This window comes from Carassius gibelio, chromosome A16, assembly GCF_023724105.1.
Source record: "Carassius gibelio isolate Cgi1373 ecotype wild population from Czech Republic chromosome A16, carGib1.2-hapl.c, whole genome shotgun sequence".
Lineage (NCBI taxonomy): Eukaryota > Metazoa > Chordata > Actinopteri > Cypriniformes > Cyprinidae > Carassius > Carassius gibelio.
The window spans coordinates 979377-1003793 of NC_068386.1; the positions used below are offsets into that span (position 1 = coordinate 979377).

General features: G+C 30.9%; 1 protein-coding gene and 1 long non-coding RNA gene across 2 annotated transcripts in view; one reads left to right on the forward strand and one right to left on the reverse strand.

Annotated features, from left to right (window-relative positions):
* Positions 1-410: 410 nt before the first annotated feature.
* Positions 411-24417, forward strand: part of LOC128030301 (cyclin-dependent kinase 14) — a 144732-nt gene continuing 120725 nt past the window's right edge. Inside the window, exons 1-2 of the mRNA XM_052617798.1 lie at positions 411-765; positions 4741-4772. Coding sequence (XP_052473758.1) covers positions 672-765; positions 4741-4772 — 126 coding nt within the window. The 5' untranslated portion in view covers positions 411-671. The remainder of the gene's footprint in view (positions 766-4740; positions 4773-24417) is intronic.
* Positions 4654-5268, reverse strand: LOC128030307 (uncharacterized). Its single transcript, XR_008187867.1, has 2 exons — positions 5118-5268; positions 4654-4998 (listed from the first exon to the last, which is right to left on the reverse strand). It is a non-coding gene; the product is annotated as an uncharacterized LOC128030307 (long non-coding RNA).

A 24417-nucleotide genomic window follows, 5' to 3' on the forward strand; every position in this document is an offset into this window, starting at 1 on the left:
CATATATGAACGAAAACACATTTTTTATCAAAAATTACATTTTCATTACATTTATTTATTTAGCAGACGCTTTTATCCGAAGCAACTTACAAAATGAGGACAATAAAAACAAACTGTTTCTTTTTTTTTTTTACATAAAAAAAATCAATATGTTTTCTTAGTCTTTTCATTGTAGTGAATCATACACGAATCATATCGTCTTTTTTCTTCTCTTTTTCCTGTATGAATTATTAATGAAGGCATGCACGGAATATTTGGGTTCTTAAAAAGCCATTTAAAAACTGTACGATTGTTCTGAGGACGCCTGGCTTTTATTATCAGACGAGGCGGTGTTCTCCAGAATGATTGACGGCTGCGTCAGCCAATAAAAGACGCGACGTCCATTCCACGGCCAATCATTGACTCTTGGGGGCGGGGCTAACTCGCCGTTTTATTCGCACTCTAGCAGAGCAAGAGGAGAATCCCAAAAAATGACATCCAGCTTTTCCAGAGGAAAACCGTGGCGTTTCGAGACGCTCTGGTGAAGTTTCCCTCCTCACATTACCACGGATTACAGCTCGTTCTTCGGCGATGTAGTCAGTAGACTTCGGAAATGTGTGTTTAATACAGAAGGACAGTGTTTTTCCACACGACAGTGATTTGCGCGGCTCTCCCTCAGCTTCTGATCGGACATGTGTGATTTAATGCCAGCGGCTCAACCGGCCGAGAAAATCGGCAAAATGAAGAAATTAAGAAGAACTTTGTCGGAGAGCTTCAGTCGCATCGGTGAGTCCCCAAAACACAGTAAAACACGGTAAAACGAGGTAAAACGAGGTAAAACGCGCGCCGTTATCGTTCACAAGCGCCTCTTCAGTTCTTAGGAAAGTTTGTGTTCGCTGGAAACGACCGTTACATTTATCAACCGACGAATTTGAACAGATTTAAACTTTAAAGTGTGATTGTGAAGCGTCTGAGCTCCTCACAAACCAGCAACGAATAGAATACAGAATAGAATTGAGTAGAATTCTCCATCTGATCGATTGTGAGGTGATCGATGCGCTTTGTGCTTCATTGTCAGGGTCTCTGAGTTCACATGAATTCATATCTCATATCTGATTTGGGATCCCACAGATTTCAGTGCCCTTCATTTCACCCCAAAAGGATTATTATGTATTACTTATTCTTCATAATATATATAATAATATATATTTGTCATTTACATTTAATTTAATATTTGTAACAAATCCAAACAGATAAGTGTTTGTGTGCTTCTGCAGTGTGTGTGTAGCAAAAGCAAAGCACGTGAAAAAATGCATGGCATTTCTTTTAGACCTCAACCATAATGCATCATCTTTTCCTATTATCGAGCCAAAATGTTTCAATTAACTTCCCTATGATGCATCAAGCTTACATGTTGTTTTGAGATATCAGAGCTTTAAAGTTTTAGTCTTCTTTCATCAAATGTTTCTCGTTGCTAATGTCTCATGTCTCGGTATGAGCTGAAATGATTTGAGCAGTGCTTCAATACAGTTTTGTGGCTTATTGCATGTGCCCTGTTAAGGAGAGAGCGTTGAGCACTAGTTAGGGAACTGAACTGGTCTTCTGTCAGTGTCATAAAGGCTCTTCTGTTTAAAGATGCCGCCTGAGGGCCTTTCTATCCTAAAGACGCTGACTTCACCCATCCCTCATCTCACGCTTGATCTGCGCTCATCCGCTCTGTTAAAGCAGCAGCGAGGCCTGATGATTGCACAGGATACTTCATCCGGGCTCCGTTCCAAAATCTAGTTAATTATGCTGCCTGAGAAGACACCTTTTTATTGCATCATGCAGAATTCACTGCAGCAGAATATATACAATATTTCAATGAACTTACTTTTACTTCTGTGCTTTAAAGCATCAATAAAAACAGTTAAGTCTTATAAAAAAAGCATGCTTTAATATGCATGTAAGAGTATCATGTCATCAATATATTTAAACAGTCTTTTCATCAAGTTAAGTTCATTAAGCCTGTGATGTACTGCATAAATAATTCAGTTTAAATCTATGGTTAATTCGTTTTTAGAACATTTTTCTAAAACGTTTTTATATATTACATATAAAAATATTAAATATTTTATTGCATACAGTATGAACACAAATACATGCACATTTTTATTTTTTGTATATATTAAAATAGTAAATATTTTTATTTTGAGTATATAAATGTTATATTCTTATTATATATTCTATAAGAAATATCATAAGTAAAAATATTATGTTATGCATATCATTTAAAAACTATATAAGCTGTTTATATAAATTTAACTGTATATAAATATTTTAAAATGTGTATATATATATATATATATATATATATATACATTATTTTCAAATATAATTAAATAAAAAAATATATATCATTATTACTACATATAATAAATGAAAATATTAAATATCATAAAGATGATCTATTTTTTTACAAGTTACATTATAAAATTATATTTGATAAAAAATATTATTATTAAAATGTAATTTTGTAAATATGTTTAAAACATTTTTATATATGTAAAATGTTTGTAAAAATGTTTTATAGTGATAATTTTATTTTTTCTTGTTAATGTTAATGTTATTGCAATATATATATATTTAAACTTTGTTTTGACCCAGTACTTGTTTATTACAGTATGACATCAATTAATGCATGTCATCAGCTTATCTAAATGGATTGTGAATCTCACATTCACTTCATCTGCAGCATATGTACATTTATTAATTAATTAATTCATGTAGAACGTTCCAAATCTCTTCCTTCTAAAGATGCTGTCTATGTAGGCGTCACTCAGCAGTGCAGTGCACTAGTGTTGTGTTGTCTCCTCATATCTCTCTGTGTTTGTTCTCAACATCTCTCTATGTTTGAGGTTGTATGATGATCTTTTCATCAGGCTGCAGTCGGCTGGTTTTAGACGATCTGAACCCTTCACAAAGCTCTTCTTCTGAATGTGTGGGATGGAGATTTTGAGCTCAGATGATGTTTTTTTCTGTATTGAGTTTGCTCAATAAGACGCTGAAGCTGCTTTCATGCCGATGCTGCAGAATGCCACACCGCTGTCTTATAATTAAATCATAGTCTTGTGCTTTCCTTGTTGTTTTTCCATGAAGTTAAATCTGTAATATCTCTGTCTCAGTTTTCCTCAGAGGAAGGAGCAATTTACTGGCTCGTCGCTTTAAAACAACAACAGTGACATGAATAAATCATATTGTGAGGAGTGTGAAAGATGCTCCGCTGCGGCGCTCGTTAAACACTCGTCCTCGTGTGCTTTATTAAGAAGTGAAATGAAGGAGATATGTCTGTTTTTCTGCCTGGTCTGGATGCATTATCATATTAATAATATACAAAATAAAATTAAAATTAAAGGACTGATTGTAGGGTTAGGTTAAGTTTTATTGACACTGTTTTTATGCGCAATGTTCATTTTCACACTATATTTTTGTATAGTAGTAAAGCAGAAATGTGAAGCTGGTAAAAAATAAAAAAATATATGTATAAATGTATTTTTAAAATATATTTATTAATTAATGTATATATTATATATTTGATAATATATAATAATATATTTAATATTATAATTTTTAATAGTTCTGTTGTAACCAAATCCATGTCAAAAAATATATATATATTATATAATTTTTTTATATATAATAAAATATTTAATATTATAATATATAATAAAATAAAATGTATGTGTATATATGTTTGTGAAAGCAGTGCGTTATAATATAAAGGTGATTGCTTATGTGCATTAAACATTATATCTATATATTCTGCATCTGAGTTTGGCTCTAATATGGGTAGTTTAGTTGGTTTATTGATTGTGGATCAATCCTCCCTCGGGGGGAGACACAATAGAGATCTTTACCGCGATCATTAAAAGATAAAATGACTGTCATGCAGTATTTACAGACATACAGAGAGCAAAGCATTTTCATCAACAATCAATGCTCTGCTCCCAGTGGACATTTCATCCCGAACGACGTCCAGTTTCTGTTTTCTTCATCAGATGATGTTCTCGGTGAGAGAGGAGCATCTTTCAATAGACAAAACCATTTGTCTGTGGATTCAAGGCTTTATGGGAGATTAATAAATCACTTCATTATCTGATAAGATCTCATAAACATCAAAACCACATTTCATCCCAAAATCAAAAGAAGTGAAGCCTGTGATGTACTTTATAAATATACCTTAAAGTTCATACGGTCTATAATTCATGAAATGTATAACTTTTTTATAAGTTTTTAATATTTATTTTATTATAAATATTTTCTTTTTTTAAAAATATATACATTTTTTAATTACATAGATTTTTCAATAAAATAAAAAAATATTGTATTATTTAAAATAAAACAGTTTAATACAATGAAATATATTTTGTATTATTATTATTATGTTAATTATTATCTTAAATATTTAAAAAAATGTATATAAAAGTTTATATTTTTAACACATATACATAAAAAATAAATATAAAATAAAAAGACAACTTTTTTTTTCCATGAAAAATGTAATTTGTGATTTGTTCCGTTTGGTTTTGTGGTTAAATGTAAGAATATTCCTGTGGTTGTGGATGGAGAATATTTCAGACAATTACAGTCTTATTGGTTTTTCATTTGCATGTGCAGAATGCATTAAAGAGCCACTTTTGAGCTTATTTATTTATTTTATTCACTGTTGAATATTCAGTTCAATGGATGTCTGATATTCCTTCTCTTTCTCTCCCCATCAAGCTTTGAAGAAAGAAGACAGCGGCTTCGACGAGGTGAGAGACACTGCTGACGCTTCCTGATCCTGATCCTGTGAATGTTAATATAACCGCGGCGAGCCGTCATTGATAGAGAGCCTCGGCTGTGTTTGCTGTAGTCCTGTGCGGTCTGTCCCCGGAGCAGTGCATGCTGGGATGTGTGGGTCTCTGGGGTTGAGGTGTCAGCTGTGATCATCCGAGAGATGCTTCATTGTTCTCCGTTGCGTTCGTTCTGGAAACAGACCTCGAGTGACACACAAACGCTCAACAGGAAGAACAAAGTCAACCCTGTTTACACTCTCAATGCTTATTACTCATTTTTCTGTTACTCCCAGAGTAATATTTTAAGGACATTTGAAATACCTTAGGTCATCTTTAAATGACCCTGAGCTCTTTCTCTGCCGCGGTCAGCCGTCACGTCTGGTTAGATCGAGCGTGTCTGTGTTCCTGTCCTCTCTAGAGACGTGCAGGGAGTGCAGGGTTTTTCTTCCTGTCTGCTAAACGACTCGTTGTGCTTCATGATTGACGGCTAGAGTTTCTGAAATGAGTGAGTGATGTAAATATGTTCCAAGTGTTCATTGGCTACATGAGCAGACCTCTCTTTACGAACACAACCCATGTGACTTCTGGAATCTGACGTGAAACAGGATATTCTGGTGAAAGTGTGCGTCTCATAATAGAATATCGAATGAGAGGCACTGATGATGATGTCAGCCGAAAAGAAACATTGTTTCTTTGATGAAAGATTATGCAGAAAACTGAAAGAATCATGTACAATAGAAAACAAGTTTTGCATAGACAAGCAGCACAGTCATTTTCTTCAGGAAAAAAGATAAAAAGGTTATTTTCTCCTATTTATTTATTTATTTATTTATAGGAAATATATAATTTATTTTGTTTTGTATTATTTTAAATATTAAACAATATTAATATTTTTTTGTTATTGTATTATATATATAAAATGTTTACATTGTAAAATGTTATTTCAAATATTGGTACTTATAATATATACTATCAAATATTTAATTTTATATTAAAAAATATTATAATAAATAATCTAGAATATATATAGTATGTTGAATTTTTATGTATTTAAAATAGTAATCAATTGTTATTTACTATAAAATAAATATAATTTATTATGTTATAAATTAATTTATATTAAATATTTTTTTTATTTTTAATATATCATTTTTGTTTTCTTTCTTTGAAATATTAAAATATAAAATTTTATGCGATCTATAATCATAAACAATTTTATTGCAATTCTTTATTTAGTACATTAGATGTTTGCTCTGTGAAATGCTGCAGCAGTATTTCTTGGCAGTATCTATTAATGGTGACTATTTTTAGCTTGTTTGTCCATGCAATAGATGTCTGCATGCAGTTTGTTGAGATGATGAGATTTGTGGTGTTCAGAAGCGTTCTCTTCATGGGAAGCGCTTCGGTCCGTTGGCTATAAATGTCTTCCGCCGCTGGAGAAACATGTGAAGAATCTGAGACGGAAAGAACCGTTTCCTGTTGGCCATGAAATGCGTCTCTGAGAAAGCAGAAAGTATTTGACCTCCCCGAAACTTGTGTGTGTGTGTGCGCGCCTGTATATATATATAAGTAGTATGTTTTACAAGAAAATACAATTTGATTCTTTCTACTTCAAAATTTAATGTTCAAATAAAAAAAAAAAAATTGTTTAAATAAAAAAAAAATATAAAAAAATATTTTTATATTTACATTTTCTGATTACCAATAAAAGTCAGAAATTAAATTTTATCCAATTAAAAAAAGCAATTTAGTCTAGTTAAATTAAATGCATATATCTTTTTATACAGGCTTTTTTTAATAACATGTTTTATTGAGACTTTATAAGATTTTGTCAAATTATGCAAATACAGTGAAGATGTTTAATGCAGATTTTATGAAGATATTAAAATATTTATGAATTATGCTGAGTGCTGAAGTTCATGACTCAACAGGAAGTTGATCTGAACAGACACTGTTATTACTTCCATCTGTGAATCATAGCTCATATTTCACAGCAAAATCAAAGAAATAACTTATTTTGCATAAAAGACTATTATTTTTTTCAATGTCTCCTGACTACAATATTAAAATAAAATATTAAGTGTTAATGCATCGTGTAGGGCCCTATGAAATCCGTTTTATTTTTTCCCAAAATCAGTTTTTTCCATTTTCATTTTTCTGGATTCCGTTTAAATTTTTCTCAACTCATTTTAAATGGTTGAATTAAATTGTATTAATAAAAAAAGCATGTCCAATTAATTAAAATCATAAAACTTATAAATTTTCACATCAATTTATTAAGTTTAACAAAAATTACCTGTTTAGGGCCCTATGAAATGTTTTATTTTTTTCTTCACCATATGAAGGCATAAAACATTCATTTAATTTGTCTTTTAGTTATTGAAAATTAAGCAAACTTTATTTTTTGGTAAACAAAGGAGATTTACTTAAACAAATAAAACATGGTAGAAATGTTGTGTGATTTATTCCTTTAAAAATTATGTTTGTTTCATGTTAGTAGTAGTAGTAGTGAGCTATGTACATTCTGCTGAACAATAGTAATACATTTCTGGCAAATACTTGTCATTAAATTAAACCGGACTTTTATTTTGACGGGTTTGCCTTTACAGTTATGTGTATGTGATATTACAGTCTATGATGTGATATGACGCTTAGTTTTACTGAAATCAAACGGTTCTGACTCTCAGAACAGTTCTGGAGATGTTCTTCACGTGTTTTTGTCTTTATTTAGTGAGACGACAGACGCTGAAATCACCGAAGCGTCACGCGCACTTCAGTGTGTGTAAATAAACGAAGACGCGCTTCTGCGCCATTCATTAACACAGACACACAGAACATGCAGGATTCATATTTAAATAGACTTTTGTGGCTTAATATTTACAGATATTAGTCCATATCGTGATATGATGTAAGTGCAATGACCTTCTTTAGATCAATTCATTCAAAATTTGACAATTTCCGTGACATTCCGCGTTAAACTGTAAAATCTGTTTTTATGACTGGATTCCGTAATTCCGTTCGTGTTTTCTGCATCGCGGAAATCATAGGGCCCTAGTTGTGGTAATATTTGCTGCATTGCATTTTTTTTTTATGATTTTAGTTATTTAAAAAAAATCTAACTAGTGACTATTGAACAACAACAAAAAATAAAACATTATTTTCATAGCACAGTGTTATTTTAATACCAATGAGATACTTTTATAGTTTTTATTAACATTTTGAATTAGGTTTTATTTTGTAGTTTTTTGGTTCAATTTGCACTGATTTCCTAATTTGATTAATTTTTGTGGCTTACTACTACTAATAATTATTACTAATAAATACAAATGTAAACCAAATGAGAAGTATTATTATTGTAATTTCACTGTAAAAAAATATTATAAATGTTGTTGTTGTTTTATTATTATTATTATTATTATTATTAATACATTAATAAATATATGATTAATAATTATTATAAATAAATATTAAAATGACAAAAAACTAATTAATACTGTAATATTTCATTGTAAAAATAATAGTTTATTATTTATTATTATGTGACATGGCAACAGTAAACTTACAATACTAGTATTTATATACGAGCCCCGAATGTTAAACAATCAAACTTTTATTTTGATTGATTGATTTAAATGCTTTATTGTCATATGACGAAATTCAGAGTGCAACTCTTCATGGTAAAAAGAAAAAAATAAGAAGAAGATACACCACACCAAGAATAGATAAATAAACAACAAAAGTATAAACTGTAGAATATATAGCACCGCCCGAAGAGTTCATGTGAGATGCTGAAAACACGAGCTGCTCATGTGTAGATAAACACAGTGCTGCGCATCGCTCTAAAGCACACAGTGCACAGATTTATTTCATTAAAACTGCAGCCCTTCCTTCCACTAAAGCCCTGCCAGGATTTGGGTGTGATTTCTAAGACTCTAGTGTTAGCTGTTGCTGATGCTGCAGGCTGGATCTTCTCATTGAGTTGATGAAGCACAGATTCGGTCCCCGCTGCGCTCACAGACTGCTGATGGAGACCGAGACGCGGCTGAATCTTAAATAACGTGCTGTGTGTGAAGCCCCGAGGGACCGGAGCAGCGGTGAGAATGTGTTTATAGAGAGAGCTCAAATCCTCTCATTGTGGAGAGAAAGAGACGCCGGTTGATGACTGGATTATTGAGAAGAAATGCACTCCTTTAGATGCAACTTTACATTTTCTAATTCAGCAGATGCTTTTATCAAAAGCAAGTTAAAATGAGGAATACAAGAAGCAGTTTGTCTTAAGGAGGAAATAACATGAGAAGTGCCTGAAATACAAGGAGGGATGTAAAGAATGCTGAAAGCACAGAAGTGTCATTATTATCCAGTAATATTACATTATCTTAAATTACATAGTAATATATATAATAAATGTGTATATATAATGTTTTTTGTAAGAAATAATGCACAAATTTATTTATACATTAAATCATATCAAATTACATATATAGTATACATGTACATATCTCTCTCTCTCTCTCTCTCTCTCTCTCTCTCTATATATATCTTTATATAATAAATAAAAAAATATATTTTTTAAATATTAAGAAATATTAAATTACATGTATATTTATAATATTGTATAATAAATTAATGAAAACTATAAAAACGTAGAATATTATTTAGAAATATTAAATTACATGTATATTTATAATATTGCATAATAAATTAATGAAAGCTAAAAATTTTAAATATTATGTATAAATATTAAATTATATGTATATATATAATATTGTATAGTAAATTAATGAAAACTATTTTTTTTTAAATATTTATAAATATATTAATATTATACCTAACAAAACATATTATTAAAATGACATTTTTATTTACGTGTGCATTTAGCAGATGCTTTTTCCCAAAGTGGCTTATAGTCAAGGAAATGAATTCATTATAAATGTGTGAACTCTTTATTTTTGGATCCAGTCGTGATTCTCGAACGATGAAGGCGTCACAAAGGAAATTGTAATTCTTTAATCACATCTTTTCGTCTCCTTCCTGTCTTTTCTCCGTGTGTAAGAAGTTCAGTATTTATTCTGGGCTGAACTGAAGTCTGCCTCGTTCTCTGCTTTCATTTGTTTGCTGTCAGCATGAGGAATTAATTTAATAAATATCATCTTTCATCATGTTAAAGGCTCCCCAGTTAGAGTCACACCAAATCCTGTCTTTTTTCTTTTGTGTTTGAAGGAAAAGCTTCATCCTCATCTTGACATCTCCTCGTCTCTGATGTTGAATATATTCTGATATAAGTCTCATAATCCACTGCCTTTAACACACAGGAAGTGGGTCAGAATCTGTGACGACAAACGCAAAGATTTAGATTAAAGATGCATGTATTTGAATTGCATTTAAAATTCTCCATCCATTTGTATTACACAGTTTTAACATAAATAAACTAATATATTTAATAATAGAGGCTAAGTGTATTTATCAGTCATACAGAAACGGGTTCTTACACTTTCTTACCTGTTTCATTTATATATAACTGACAAATATGCATCATATTAAGTTTATTATTTCATGTCCAAACTGTGCAATGCCAATTTTACATGCAACTAATATAAATAAATATTACATTTATGCTTAAATATCTGTATTCTTGTCCGAAGCTGAACAAAATGAAACGCTGGGCTCCTAATCGTAATTACGCAACGTTTCAGCACAGAATCCGGCGCTAGCTCGAGACGTCTTCCTCTTTGCTGAGACTAAATGACAGTTTTAATGGACCGCCGTGTGTTTTCTTCTTCCTTCATTAGCTCATAATGAAGTGTGAAACGCTGAGTAAACCTGATGAGATTGTCTTCTCATCCCTCATTCTGTAGCTCTTGGCCGTCGTCCATCCGGTCAGATGTTTGCCAATTACGCTTCGGGACGGACCGGACACACAAACCGTCCCGGCTCGGTCTGGATCACACAGACGACAGGCTTTCCTTCCAAGGAACACTGATAGTACGCATCATAAACTTGCTCTTGGGGGAAATGAAGCAAACATACGCTGCTGAGCAAACGTTAAATGTTGAGTTCATTGATATTTATTCTTCATTTATGGGATTTGCTTCATATGCATGACCCATATGCTGTTTGTAAGGATATTCTTGTTGATGCTTGATAGTGATGCATGATATATCAGTACCATATAGCTTATATCTGTCGATATTAGATATTTTTAAATGTATTAATTTATAACAAATTTAATGCATGACTTTTATTGGTTATCAGAATTTTTGTTTTTAATTATAAATTATATAATATTATAATTATTATATTTTATTTATTAATATATTGAAACAATAAATCAATATGAAAAATATTAATTTTGTGAATTCAGTTGCTGCATGCTGTAATTATTAATTATTATTATTTTTTTATTTATTTAATTATTTATTATTTAATTAAAATTGTAACATTTATTGGTTATCATAATGCTAAAAAATAAAAATAAAAATTTATGTTGTGATTAGTTAATTCAAATGTAGCATTTCAAATAGTTTTCTTGCTTTATTTTTTAATTTATTTAGAGATTTATTAACAGAACTTTTAATGTGAAAAATAATTGGTATTGGTCTATAAATCAGTATTGATCAGAATATCAATGCTTCCTTTTTTTGAGTTATTACATTAAGGAAATGCGTTAAATTTAACTTCTGCTTATAATGAAAATAATAACGAATAGTTATTTACTTAAATATTTTGTATTTTATTTATTATTAAAATAACTGAAATTAAATATATATGTGTGTGTGAAATAGTTTTATAAAAAATTACAGAAATGCAACATAATTACTAATGGTTTATCTAAGGTTTGAAGAGATGGCAGAAAATATACAAACAAAATGTAAAAAATAAAATCTAAATATTAGCAAAAACATAATATTATATAAATGATATTGTTCTGTGAACGTTCAGAATATGTTCTGTTGCAGGTGTTGTATAAATATAAATCAAATGTTCATGTACTAGATTAAAAACTGCTGTATTAATAAAAAAAATTATAATGGTGATTTAAATCTCTTTTTATTTGGCAATTAAGTTTCTAGTTTGATTTCAGTAGCAAACATGCCGTAAGAGTTGGAACGTTTGATTCAATTCAGTGAATCAGATTTTTTAAGTGAACTGATTCAAAACTCTGATTCAGTTGCTTCATCACTCAGCATCACTCAGGTGTTTCAGTAAAAATATATAGGTTAATATTGCAATTAAACACTATTGATGCTTATAAATGAAAATGATTAAATATGATACTTGATTCATTGAAAATCTTGCATCTGAGCTCAGCGTGAGAGTTTGATATTGACTGATCCAGACCTCCGAAAGAGCATTGTGACTGTTATAGGACAGAAACACAGCAGGAGTGCTCACTTCTCATCCTTTTAAGGGCACTGTGGGAACATGTTTCCCTGTTTTAAGACGTCTGGGTTTATTTCAGCACTGGGTTAGATGGCACAATGTCCCTGAAGGACTGGGAGATGCTAAAATGATGAATATTTTTAAGATCTTTAGGATATTTCTCCATGTGTAAATAAATATTTATGCATTTGACTTCGGTCTGAGAGAATATTTGCAATGAGAAAATTTGAGTTAAAATAATCAAGTAGGTTCAGAATATTGACTGCAAAGTAAAATGCCCAAAAATGTAATTAATAAAACATTTGGCTGAATTAAAATTTAAACACTTAATATTTAAATTAAATTAAATTAAATTAAATTAAATTAAATTAAATTAAATTAAATTAAATTAAATTAAATTAAATTAAATATTTATACATTTATTGCAAGAAGTTAAAATACGGTAAAAAAAAGTGAGTTAAGATAATGGTGGAAAATTTATTGTATTGCATAAATTTAAAATACATTTATGAAAATTGAGATAAAAATAATTGAGGAGCTTCAAAATATTTGTAAAATGCAGTAAAGTAAGTTAAACACTACCAGATAAAATATATTTTTCAGATTTTTGATGATATTTTTAAACTCTATGCATCTTAATATTTGTTTATATATATTGCAAATAAAATACAATTAAAATTTTTTTGTTAAAATAATTAAGATAAAATATTTCTCAGCATTTTAATGATATTTAATATTTATAAATTTATTGCAATAAGTAAAATACAATAAGAAATGTGAATTAAAATGAAATGCGCAAAAGTTAAATACTGTTAGAAAAATGTCTTAAAATAATCAAGTTAATAAATATAACATCAATAAAAATGCATGTTTTAAATTAGAATATTTAATTAATTTAAATTCATCATTTAATTTATATACATCTATAAAAATGCCAATATTCTCCCATGTGTATTTGACAAGAACATTCTTATGCATGAAAAATAATTTTTGTTTTGAACTGATTTATTTACTTATGCACAGAATTAAATCAATGTCTGTTTGTTTTAATGAGAAGCAAATGTGAGAAAGAATCAAGCATCGAGTCAAACACAGAATTGCACTGGAGTCTTTGTTTTATCACTTTATATTTCCAGCAGATTTCTTATGAATATTGATTATATCTCCGCTCTCTTGATCTTTACAGTAATGTCACGCGTTTGCCTCCCAGCGTCGACAGGGACAGAAGCGACTCGATCACTGACGCACTTCTCAATCACACGTGAAGCATCAGGGTTTCATCCGTAATCCCGCCGTGCCAGCGTGGGTTAAGACCCTTCCTCTCATTAAATAATGAGCTGTATTATCCGTATGTTAATTAACCTTCCTTAATAGCCCCTGGAGGCCGTGTAGTGGATATTAAACTGCAGATTGCGTCGGCCTGCGGAGCTGCTTTCGTTAAGCGTGCGCTGACGACGTTTGACGGGAATGAAGTCGGGATTTAGATGCAGATATCATTAAAGGTGTTTAATATGTGTGTAGGTGTCTTTAGAGATTTAAGGATCTTGAAGAGAGTTTTTACTGAACAAAACTTCATGAAGTTTCTGACTGCTGTATCTGTATTCTGTGTTCAAACTGGTTTGAGTTTGAGTAAATATTAGGGTTACACGAGAAATGTATTTATCAGAAGCATTTTATTAAATAATTTTATTTATTTACTTTACTGTTTTTAAAAACCCTGGTTTGCTGTGCTTATTTATAAAGCTAATATTTTATTTTAAAAAATATTTTATTTTAATATTATTAATTAATATTTCATATTTATTTAATAAATTAATAAAATATTAAATATTTATTTAATAATTAAAATTAATATATTATAAAAATAGAAATGTTCGCTATGTTTGTTTAAAGGGCTGCACAATAAAATTTTATTTAAATTAAATTATTAAAATATTTTATTAAAATGCTCCATGTTTGCTACGCTTGTTTGTTTGTTTATTTAAATACTTCATTAAATATAATGTGTTTATTCTCCACGTAATATTAATGCTTTCTGAAGTTTTTTGATTTGAGGATATTTTGACCCTTTTGACCCAGCTTTGGATTGCTGCTTGACCTCTGATGTGAATCTGTGTTGTGTTGTGAAGCAGTCGGTGTAACGGAGCCGGTTCAGCTCTTGACCTTTGCGTGGGGAACGCACCAGTGTTTAATCCAGTCTGCTGTTGTAGTGATGAGATGTTAAGCAGCAGCTGGTGTCTATATTCACATGCTGTAATTAGCTCCGGGATACTCCCTCCTCCATCCCAGCTATCTCAATGACGTTTCAGTCGTTAGCGTGTGTGCTAACAGAAATATGCAAAGCGTTCTGGAAATGTCAAGCTGGGGAAAACACACTGTTCATGCATGAATAATGCAGAGCGTCTCTTCAAAGTGAAGTGTTCGACATGCCCTGCTCGACTTCTGAAGCGTTCAGTGGTGCATTGAGCAACAGCAAGGATTCAGAGATGTTTTGCTCCGACCGTGATCTGCTCTTATCTTCCATCCTGATAAAGCGCTTTATCATTTAGCGTTTGCAACCGACAGCAGTGAAAGCACTCGATGAGGGGTTTAATCGTTGACCAATGAAGGGATTTTACTTTAGCTAGTTTGGTGGCATAGATAAACTCAATAAAGTTTTCTAAAACGTTATATTTAGATATGCTAAATGTAGTATGCATGCTTTCCTGACATATGCATTAAGTTGCATACATTTTCAGCAAATAAATCGGATAAATCAAAGTTAAAAAATTTTGTTTGAGTTCGTTGAAAATTTTTCTATTTATTTTCTATCTATTCGTTTTAGCCTAAATTAGTTCATTTTGGCTTTTTGCTAAAATAGCCTAGCTATGTTATAATGTTTGTAAATATTTCGCATCGGCATTAAGCATATTTCTGAATGAAAGAATAAAATGTGTCTTATACGCGACTTATATTTTTTTATATGTATAGCATATTTTAATATGATTAATTACTGGAATAAATAAATGAATGACTTTTTAAACTGTTTAACTGAATGTATTAATTGGTCAAAATTCTTACGGTCGGTTGACGGTTAATCAGTTAAAATGAGAATCCCTAGATGTTTTCTTTCCATGTAATAATGCCTTTTTTTTTAACATGCAAGACATTATGGAAGCAATATAGGACAAAATCTCAAAATTGACGTTTGTGTTTAGTGTTTTTACCTTAAAGGTGTGTTTATATTCAGTTTGTTCTGTGTTGTTGAAGTAAAGTTAATGAGAGGAGTGTGTTTAGTGTGAAACAGCACGAGACTCTGCGGGTTAAAGCCTCTGAGAGATGAGATCATTTCCGGCTTGTGTGTGTGTGTGTGTGTGTGTGTGTGTGAGTGTGTGTGTGTGTGTGGGTGTGTCAGTGTGAATGTGTGTGTGAGTGTGTGTGTGTGTGTGTGTGAGTGTGTGTGTGTCTGTGTGTGTGTGTGTGTGTGTGTGTGAGTGTGTGTGTGTTCTCTGAAGACGAGTGACCAATCACTGCATCAATATTCAGTCTCATCAGCTCATGTCTTGAAGGAAGTGTTCACCCAGAAATCATCATTAACTGAATAGAGTTCAACAGTGATGTCAGAATAAGAGAAAGACTGAAGAGTTTAAGCAGTTACTCTCTCGTCTGTATAACACAGCACAACTGTTTTAGTTTATAGACTTTTATTGCAGCCTATTCATTAATAATTTGTTTTAGTTTTTAATTATATGTATATTTTAAAAAAAATATTTGTGATTTTAGTACTTCAACTTTTTTATTTCAATTTGTATTATTTTAGATGAGTTGTTTATTTTTTATTTAAGTATTTATTCATATTTTGAGCTAGCTTTTTTTTTATTTTATTTTAGTTTAAGTTTTAGTTTAAGTTATATAATATTAATTTATATTAATAAATATTTCTATAATCTTTTTTTTTTTAGTTTGAATAATTTTAGTATTTTAAATATTTCCGTCTGTGCCTAAAGGATTATGTGTACTATTATAGTGTTTATTCATATTTTGTATTTGCTTTTATTTATTTTCTTATTTTGTTTTAAATTTTTAGTCATTTTAGTAGTTATTTTTAGTCAATGTTATATTAGTATTATTTATATACTATATTATCTATATTTATACATTATTTTAGTTTTATCTACTATTATAGTATTCATTAATGTTTTGAATTAGATTAATTTTGTTATGTACTTTTATTTCTCATTTAGCTTTAAAATGTGTATTTAGTTTGTTTTATTAACTTTAGCACTTCAGCTTCTTTAATTCAGTGTTAAGATAGTATTATGTATACACTACACTAGTATTTTATTAACATTTTGAATTCGGTTTTATTTTTAGATTTTCAGTTTTCTGTGGTTTTGTCAATTTATTTCTATGTGCCTTTTGTCTTCATTTCAAGTTCAACTTGTTTCAAGTATTTCTAATTTCCCTGTAAGTTTAAGTGGTCTTTTAATATGTATAATCCAGTGAAAACCGCGTGGGATTGCACAAGTGTTGCTCTTCTCAAACTCAGAATATTTCCCAGAGTGTGTTTAATCTGCTGAAGTAATGAGATCTGATTGCTCTGTGTCTCTCTCTTGACCTTGAGTCAATCCGCTCTCGGTCTCCAGGTGTTTTCACAGATGCTGATGATTTCAGGCTTGACTCCTGATTTGTTCCGTCAGATTGATGGCTGTCAGTTGTCTCTGATAACGTCCTGAAAATGAGCATCGATCCGTCTGATCCGTGGAGACCGAGACCTGCACTTCAGACCTTTAGCAGACGCTTTTATCCAAAGCAGTCAAGGTGTATTGGGTTTGACTCGCTGCTTTGCCTATTTTGTCAGAAATGTGATTATATATATATATATTTCCCGTCAACTGTGATTAAATATGAATCACTTAAAAGATAAAAATGAATCATTGAATCACAGTTTTGAATCGATTCACAGATCGGTCAGTTTGTAAAGGAGAGCCGTGTTTAAAGCATTGCATCTGAATCAGCCTCGGCTCTTCTTCACATCGATCGTAGACACACACAATATTGGAAAGGTGTTTGATTGCCTCGATCGTTGACCTGTGATTAATTTGTACCTCATTAACAGAAGAGCAGCCGAGGCTCATGGGAACGCTTCAGTCTGTTTATTAGTAAGTATGGTCACACTGCTGCTGTGTAGTTGCAAACACATGTGAATGTATTTGGGAAATTGTATGAAAAAGCTCTTTTGTTTTGTTTTCTATGAGGAACAAAAATAACAGCATGTGGGTTTAATCATGCAAATCATGACAGAATTGTAATTTTTGGTTTGTGAAACTGTGAAAACAGTGTTAAACCTGTCAGTTTTCCCCGAGACTGACTTCTGAAGAATTGCTTCTGCTTTATAACGAAACACTGTTTTCATCCGCTGTCGTGTGAGTGTCACCGGGAGAGTTCCTGAATCTATTATATATCTGTGTATGCTTCAAGTAAATAATAAATTATATATATAATAAATTATATTTATAAAACTATAATACATTTTATAAAGTGTCGCTGGCAAATTCACAGCCAATGCAAATCAGCTCAGATTCTTGAATATATTATATGTGTATGCTTTAAGTAAAAAATAATAAGAAGAAAAATACATAAATAAATACAATAAAATTAAAAATAAATAATTTATAATTTTCTTTGCATATATCATTTAATAAAACATCTAGAAGTAATTTTATACAATTTTATAAAATTATTTTCTTTACACATTTTTTTATTTCTGTTTAATTAAACGTTGTTTTCATGTGAGTCTCGCAGGTAAATTCACAGACAATGCAAATCAGCTCAAATTCTTGAATATATTTGCTTAAATCTGAGCCTCCAAATCCAGCACATCAATATCATTTCATGCACATTGACGATGACAAACTTTAGTTTTGGGATTCTCCTGTGAGGAGACGGCCTAATGAAGAGATCCCATCTGACTGGCTTTATTAATGCGCAGATTAACGACCTGCAAGATGTTTGTAATGAGCGCTTCGTGGCTCAGAGTGATGAATGAATCCTATTACGGTGTCAATTGAGGTTATTTGCTGCTGAATATGTGAGAAAGACAAAAGGCCGGATGATTTGTTATGATTTTCGCCTCTTATCTTTCGCTGTTCTGCCAAACAAATGGATTGGCTCGTTAGCTAACCATGAACTTTGAACTTAGAGCGAGTGGTTAACATAAGAAATTAGATATTTTTGTCTTGTTTTCCAAAACAAATATCTTCGCATCTTTAAATCAAGATGCGTTAATTTAAGATGCAAAATGATATTATGAAGTCTTGTTTTCTGAAAAAGTTAATCAAAATAATGTGAAAATATCTGCCAGTGGAAGCAGAAAACTAAACTGGTTTTCCCTTTGGATCAAATATTTGTTCTTGTTTTAAGCATAAACTCACTTCATTTTGATCAATTTCTCAAAAAACAAGAGTTCTTTCAAGTATTAATAACTAAAATCATTACTATTATTATAAAGAAGTTTCTTCTGCTCATCAAGCCTGCATTTGTTTGATCAAAAAAACTGAAAAAACAGTAATATTGTGAAATATTATTACAATTTAAAATAACTGTTTTTAAATGTATTATACTTTAAATGATCATTTATTTCTGTGATGCAAAGCTGAATTTTTAGGATCATTATCACATGATCCTTTAGAAATCATTCTAATATGATGATTCATTATCAAAGATGGAAACAGTTCTGCTGCTTAATATTTTTTCAGAACATCTGATACTTTTTTAGGATACTTTGATGAATAAAAAGTAAAAAAAAAAAAAGAAGCTATTTTTTTAAAATCTAAATAATTTGTAATAATGATATACACCACTGGTCAGTAATTTTTTTCTTTCTTTTTAAAAAAAAATAAAATCAATACTTTTATGCAGCAAGGATGTGTTAAATTGATAAAAAGTGATAGTAAAGAAAATATATTATTAGAATTTTTTCTTTTATTTTGAATAAATGCAGTTCTTTTGAACCTTTTATTGATCAGATATATTAGACAGCAGAACTGTTTCCAACACTGATAATAAATCAGAATATTAGAATGATTTCTAAATGATCATGTGATCGACTGATGTTACATGTGACACTGAAGCTGGAGGAATGATGCTGAAAATACAGCTTTGCATCACAGGAATAAATTATTTTTAAAGTATATTCAAATAGAAAACTATTATTTTAAGTTGTAATAATATTTCACAATATTACAGTTTTTTCTGTATTTTTGATCAAATAAATGCAGGCTTGATGAGCAGAAGAAACTTCTTTCAAAAACATTACAAATAGTAATGTTTCCAAACTTTTGGTCTGTACTGTATATATACAGCCACCATTTCTGTAATAACTGTAATAACTTTCTTTAATAAGTAAAACAAAACTAAAAGTGTGTGTGTGTGTGTGTATATATATATATATATATATATATATTTCTCGAGTAAATGTATCTTAATTTAAGAATATTTAGATATTTGATGCCAAAATTACGAGAGGTTTGTGCTTAAAATGAGAAAAATGGTCTGTCAATCAGAATGTTTTATAAACACAGAAATATTGGTGCATTTTAATTATATATGCGTGTGTGTGTTCTAATAATTATATATAAAGTTTATCAAACAGTTCTAACAAACGGTTTAGCACTGAAAGAATGTAATGTAAGGTTTAGTGTACCCTAGCCCTGCTGTCTGTGTAGGGCGCTCGTAGTATCAGGACAGAGCCGCTGTTTGTCGTTCTCAGGTTTTCAGATGAAAGTAGGCCAGCAGATGAACTCAACACCTCCCGAAATCATCCGACACTCGTCAGCTGCTGTCAGAAGAGTCGGGTTATTCGCTTTAGCTGATTGCTTCGGCTCCCACTTCACAAACACCTGCCTTTAAACGCTTGAATATATATATCCTGATATTTATATATGGGTTTTATATAAATACATATGATTAAATCTACATATGAAGATTTTCAAGAGAAACATCCGAGTCCCTTTATAACTAAACAATGATGATATTGTTGTCTCAAAAGCGTCTCTGTTCAGACTCAGTTCCTCTCGATGAGATGGAAATAAGACGCTGACGACTGGTTTGATAATGAAGTTCCCTCTTTATTCATACTAAGACAGAGAATAACTGTTCAGAAGAGCATCCTTGTACACTACCATCCGGTTTCTGCAGTATGTGTTCTTGAAATGGTTATGGATTCATATCTACAGTTTATCCTCTTACTCTCCGAGCGGCAGGTAGTGTATAGTGTGTATCTGTAGTAGTTGCAGATTAAGGCCAGATCTCTGTTAGATCACGTTCAGATCAAAACTCCATCAGTCGCTCAGCGGCGATTCATTACAAAGATCTCAGAGAATTGGGTTATCTTCAAATCCAGGCGGCCATTTTGGCTCAGACCCGCAGCAGCAGTTTCAGGCAGCAGCAGTTTATTATGCCTCATCTTCCACTCCATCCATTTCATCTTATACAACTCTCCCTGTGATAATATAATTATTTAGCTGCCTTTTTTATATGAATGCTAAAGCTACACAATTTGTGACTGGTGGTTTTTATTTATTTATTTTTTATTTTTATTTTTTCCAGTTCATAAGTTGCTGATTCATGAATGGAAAGCAATTAATTGATTTCAGTAAAATGTTAATTTAGTTTATTAATTTATATTGAAGTAATTTAAATGGTGTAATTTAAGAACATTATAAAATAAAAATAAAATGTTGTTGTTTGACAGCATTACTGAATTATTTTATATATTAAAATGATACAATTTAAGATGTATTTTGATCAACTATTTTAGTAGTAATATAAATAATTTAGCATTATTGAATGCATTTTAATTTTAAAATAATTTTATTTTAGAAGCATTTTGTTCATTTAAGTAGACAATTTAAGTAATTTAACTATTGAATGAATTTTAATTTTAAAATAATTTTATTTTAGATCTATTTTATTTATTTAATTTAGTAGTTGATTTAAGTTGAAATATAAATCATTTAACATTATTTAATGAATTTTAATATAAAAATAATTTTATTTTAGATGTATTTTGTTCATTTAATCTAATTTTAGTTAATTTTAGTTTAAATGGTCTATATATATATATATATATATATATATATATTAGTGCTGTCAAAATTAGCGCGTTAACGCATTCGATTAATTTGAAATATTTAACGCGTAAAAAAAAAAATAACGCAATTAACGCGGTTGCAGTTTTTTTTATTTCTGGTTGTGGCCTATGTGTGTTCAACGTGCAAAGAAATATGGATAAGACCAAGGAAGGACTTTTAGACGGAAAGTTTCAGTATAAAACTCTGCCGGATTACTCTTCAGTCTGCCACAAGAAACATTACTCTTCATTTAGTCTGCCACAAGAAACAGCAACATTAAAATCATGAACTCAAATGTCATTGTTTAAAAAAAAAAAAACAATGACTGTAACAGTGCGTAAATCAGACCTTTCTGTAACGCTAACGTTAATAAGCTTAAACGAAAATAAGGAAATAATTGTGTAGCGGAGTATTTTTTGTACACAGTGCCGCGAACTGTCAATCACTCCTGTACGCGTGCATCACTGTCCTCCTCAGCTGCAGCAACTTGCGCTCTCTCTCTTCATCAAGCTTTAAAACAAAAATTGGACAAAAAGATCATATTGTCTTTGTGCATAGGCTATAGATTAATTAGATAAATGAATATTTAAATTTGTGCCTTGCCGTCTACGGTATTTTTTTAGAACTTAGAAAAAAAGATGCTGCAGTCAAAGAACAGCCAGCGGGGGCTGCAGGACGACTCAACCTCCACAGACAGCTTTTAATGTTTATCAGACAATAAACGTTGCTTTAGTATAACTTCCGGGACAATTAGGCCAGATTCAGGAGTCGGGACAACAGTTTAGATTTCGGGACTGTCCCGAATTTTTCTGTCCTGTCTGGTCACCATTCCTGAAAGAGCTGCATTACTTTATTAGCTTGAGTCTGACCTGCAGTGATAAGATTCGAATTTGGTGAGGTGTCAGTCAGCGAATCATCTGATTCTGGTCTTGTTCTTGCAGTATTCAGAGTCTGAAGCCAAGAAAACATATTAAATGTTGTTGTTAACTGTATTTGATTTTTAACCGAACCGAGTGTTGTGTACACTCACAACGAGTTTCACACACCTTCTCCGGCCACGTTGAGTTGTTGACACTTAACAGTGGGAAAAGCGAAACATGTGCTATTCACTTGTGTAACTTACGGGTGAATGGGTAATGTAGTTTCTGCTCTGGGTGGGATGAATTAGGAAGCTTGCATTGTGAAGGGCGCTCTGAAAATCGGCAGTGCAGGTAAAAGATTAAAACCTCTATTAAAACAGATGTCCAAATGAGCGTACCGGTACGCTACAAGCACGTTCTGGGCGCACGGAGAGGTGGCGGTACGCTCAAGAGCTATATTTGGAAGTGGCGGTACTGAGTATCGGTGCATACCGGCCCACTTAAAGCACTGGCAATGACTATACTTTGGAAATTTTTTGCAGTCCACTTAGAATTCAACATGGAAATCATTTTTGTTTTTTATTGACATTGATTGTTTTGAAATTCAAATGGTACTTACATGCCTGTGTTTTTATTTCTGTAATAAATATGGCTTTCAAGCCAACAGTTAATTTGGAGGATATTGATGGTTTATTGCAGGTATGTTGTTTACATGAGAAAATCTGTTACAAGTTAAACAAAAATTCCAATAAACAATCATATTTTGAATTTAAATAGTTTCTTTGTCTTGAGTTTACATTAATTATTTACATTTTACATTTACATATGCAAAAAGTTTCAGTCTTTTAATTGCGATTAATCGCGATTAATTTTAAAAAATTGTGCGATTAATTAGTTAATTTTTTTTAATCGATTGACAGCACTAATATATATATATATATATATATATATATATATATATATATATATATATATATATATATATATATATATATTTATATACCATTAAAATGATGTGAAGTGTTACATTAGAAGTATTATATTAAATGCATTAATTATTTGAAACATAAGCAATTTTTTTTTACATTGCATTTAATTGTCATTAATAAATGACTGTCCCTTATTTATATAAATGCTAAAAGATTTTAGAAGATACACACTTTTTCTGACATCTTTTGTGGTGAACGGTTTTATTTTATTGTTTCGATTCCTAACACGTTTTCCATGTGGGCTCTCTGCAGACCGAGGCTTTGAGAGCTTCATGCTGTTGTTTGGGGATAAAGCCTCTTTTCTTCCCATCTCTCTCAAGACTCGTCTCTCAAGGTTAGCGCTCAAACCTCTCCTGCGCTGCTGATAAAGCAAACAGTGTTTCTGTGTGAGGAAGACCCGCTTCATTGAATTATAGGTCAGGCGGTGACCTCAAGTGGACGGCCGAGTCGTATCGATCTGTGGAAGGTGTGAGGTCGAGCTCTGTGGAGCTTGTCCAGGTAAACAAGTCATTTCAGATAGTGTAGACCGTGCCTAAAAACACTGATGTTAGATGGGAAGCTCTAATTCAGCATTTCACATTACTGTAAAAACATGTGTTTGCTGAATATTAAAAAATCAGGGTAGTGTCGGAATCTGGTGAAGGAGATCGTGGCTGAATCATTGAATGATATTATAATTATTGTGTTTTATTTTAGACATTTTTTGTTTATTTAAGTTATTAGTTAAAGATTTTATAATTGTGTTTTGAAATTTAGCGTCTCGTCATCTCTCTAAATGAATAAATGAATTATAAATAAACACTGAGAGTCACTTCATGAGCATCTAACTGTTTGTTTTGAGTAAAATTAGCTTCACATACACAGAACTGTAAAAGTGTTCACAGCAACCTGTCAAAATAAAAGTCTGGTTTGATTTGAAGACATTGTGACTTTTACTATTTTACTGTAGAATGTACATAGAATACTAAAGGAATAATCACACAATATTTCTTCCATGTTTTAATTTTAATAGTTAATAGCCTTTATTTGCCCCCTCCAAAAAATAAATAATACTTTTCAATAATTAAAAGATAAATTAAATTAATGTTTTATGCCTTCATTTGATATCCAGAAAATACACAACACAGAATTTCTGAGGGAAAAAATCAATAGGTCTACTTTAAGAATAAAAAATAAAAAATAGTTGTTTTATTCATTCAAAGAATTAAACATGCTAAAACACAGAATTTGGTCCAAAAAAAAAAAATTGATGTGAAAACATATACATTTTAATTAGACA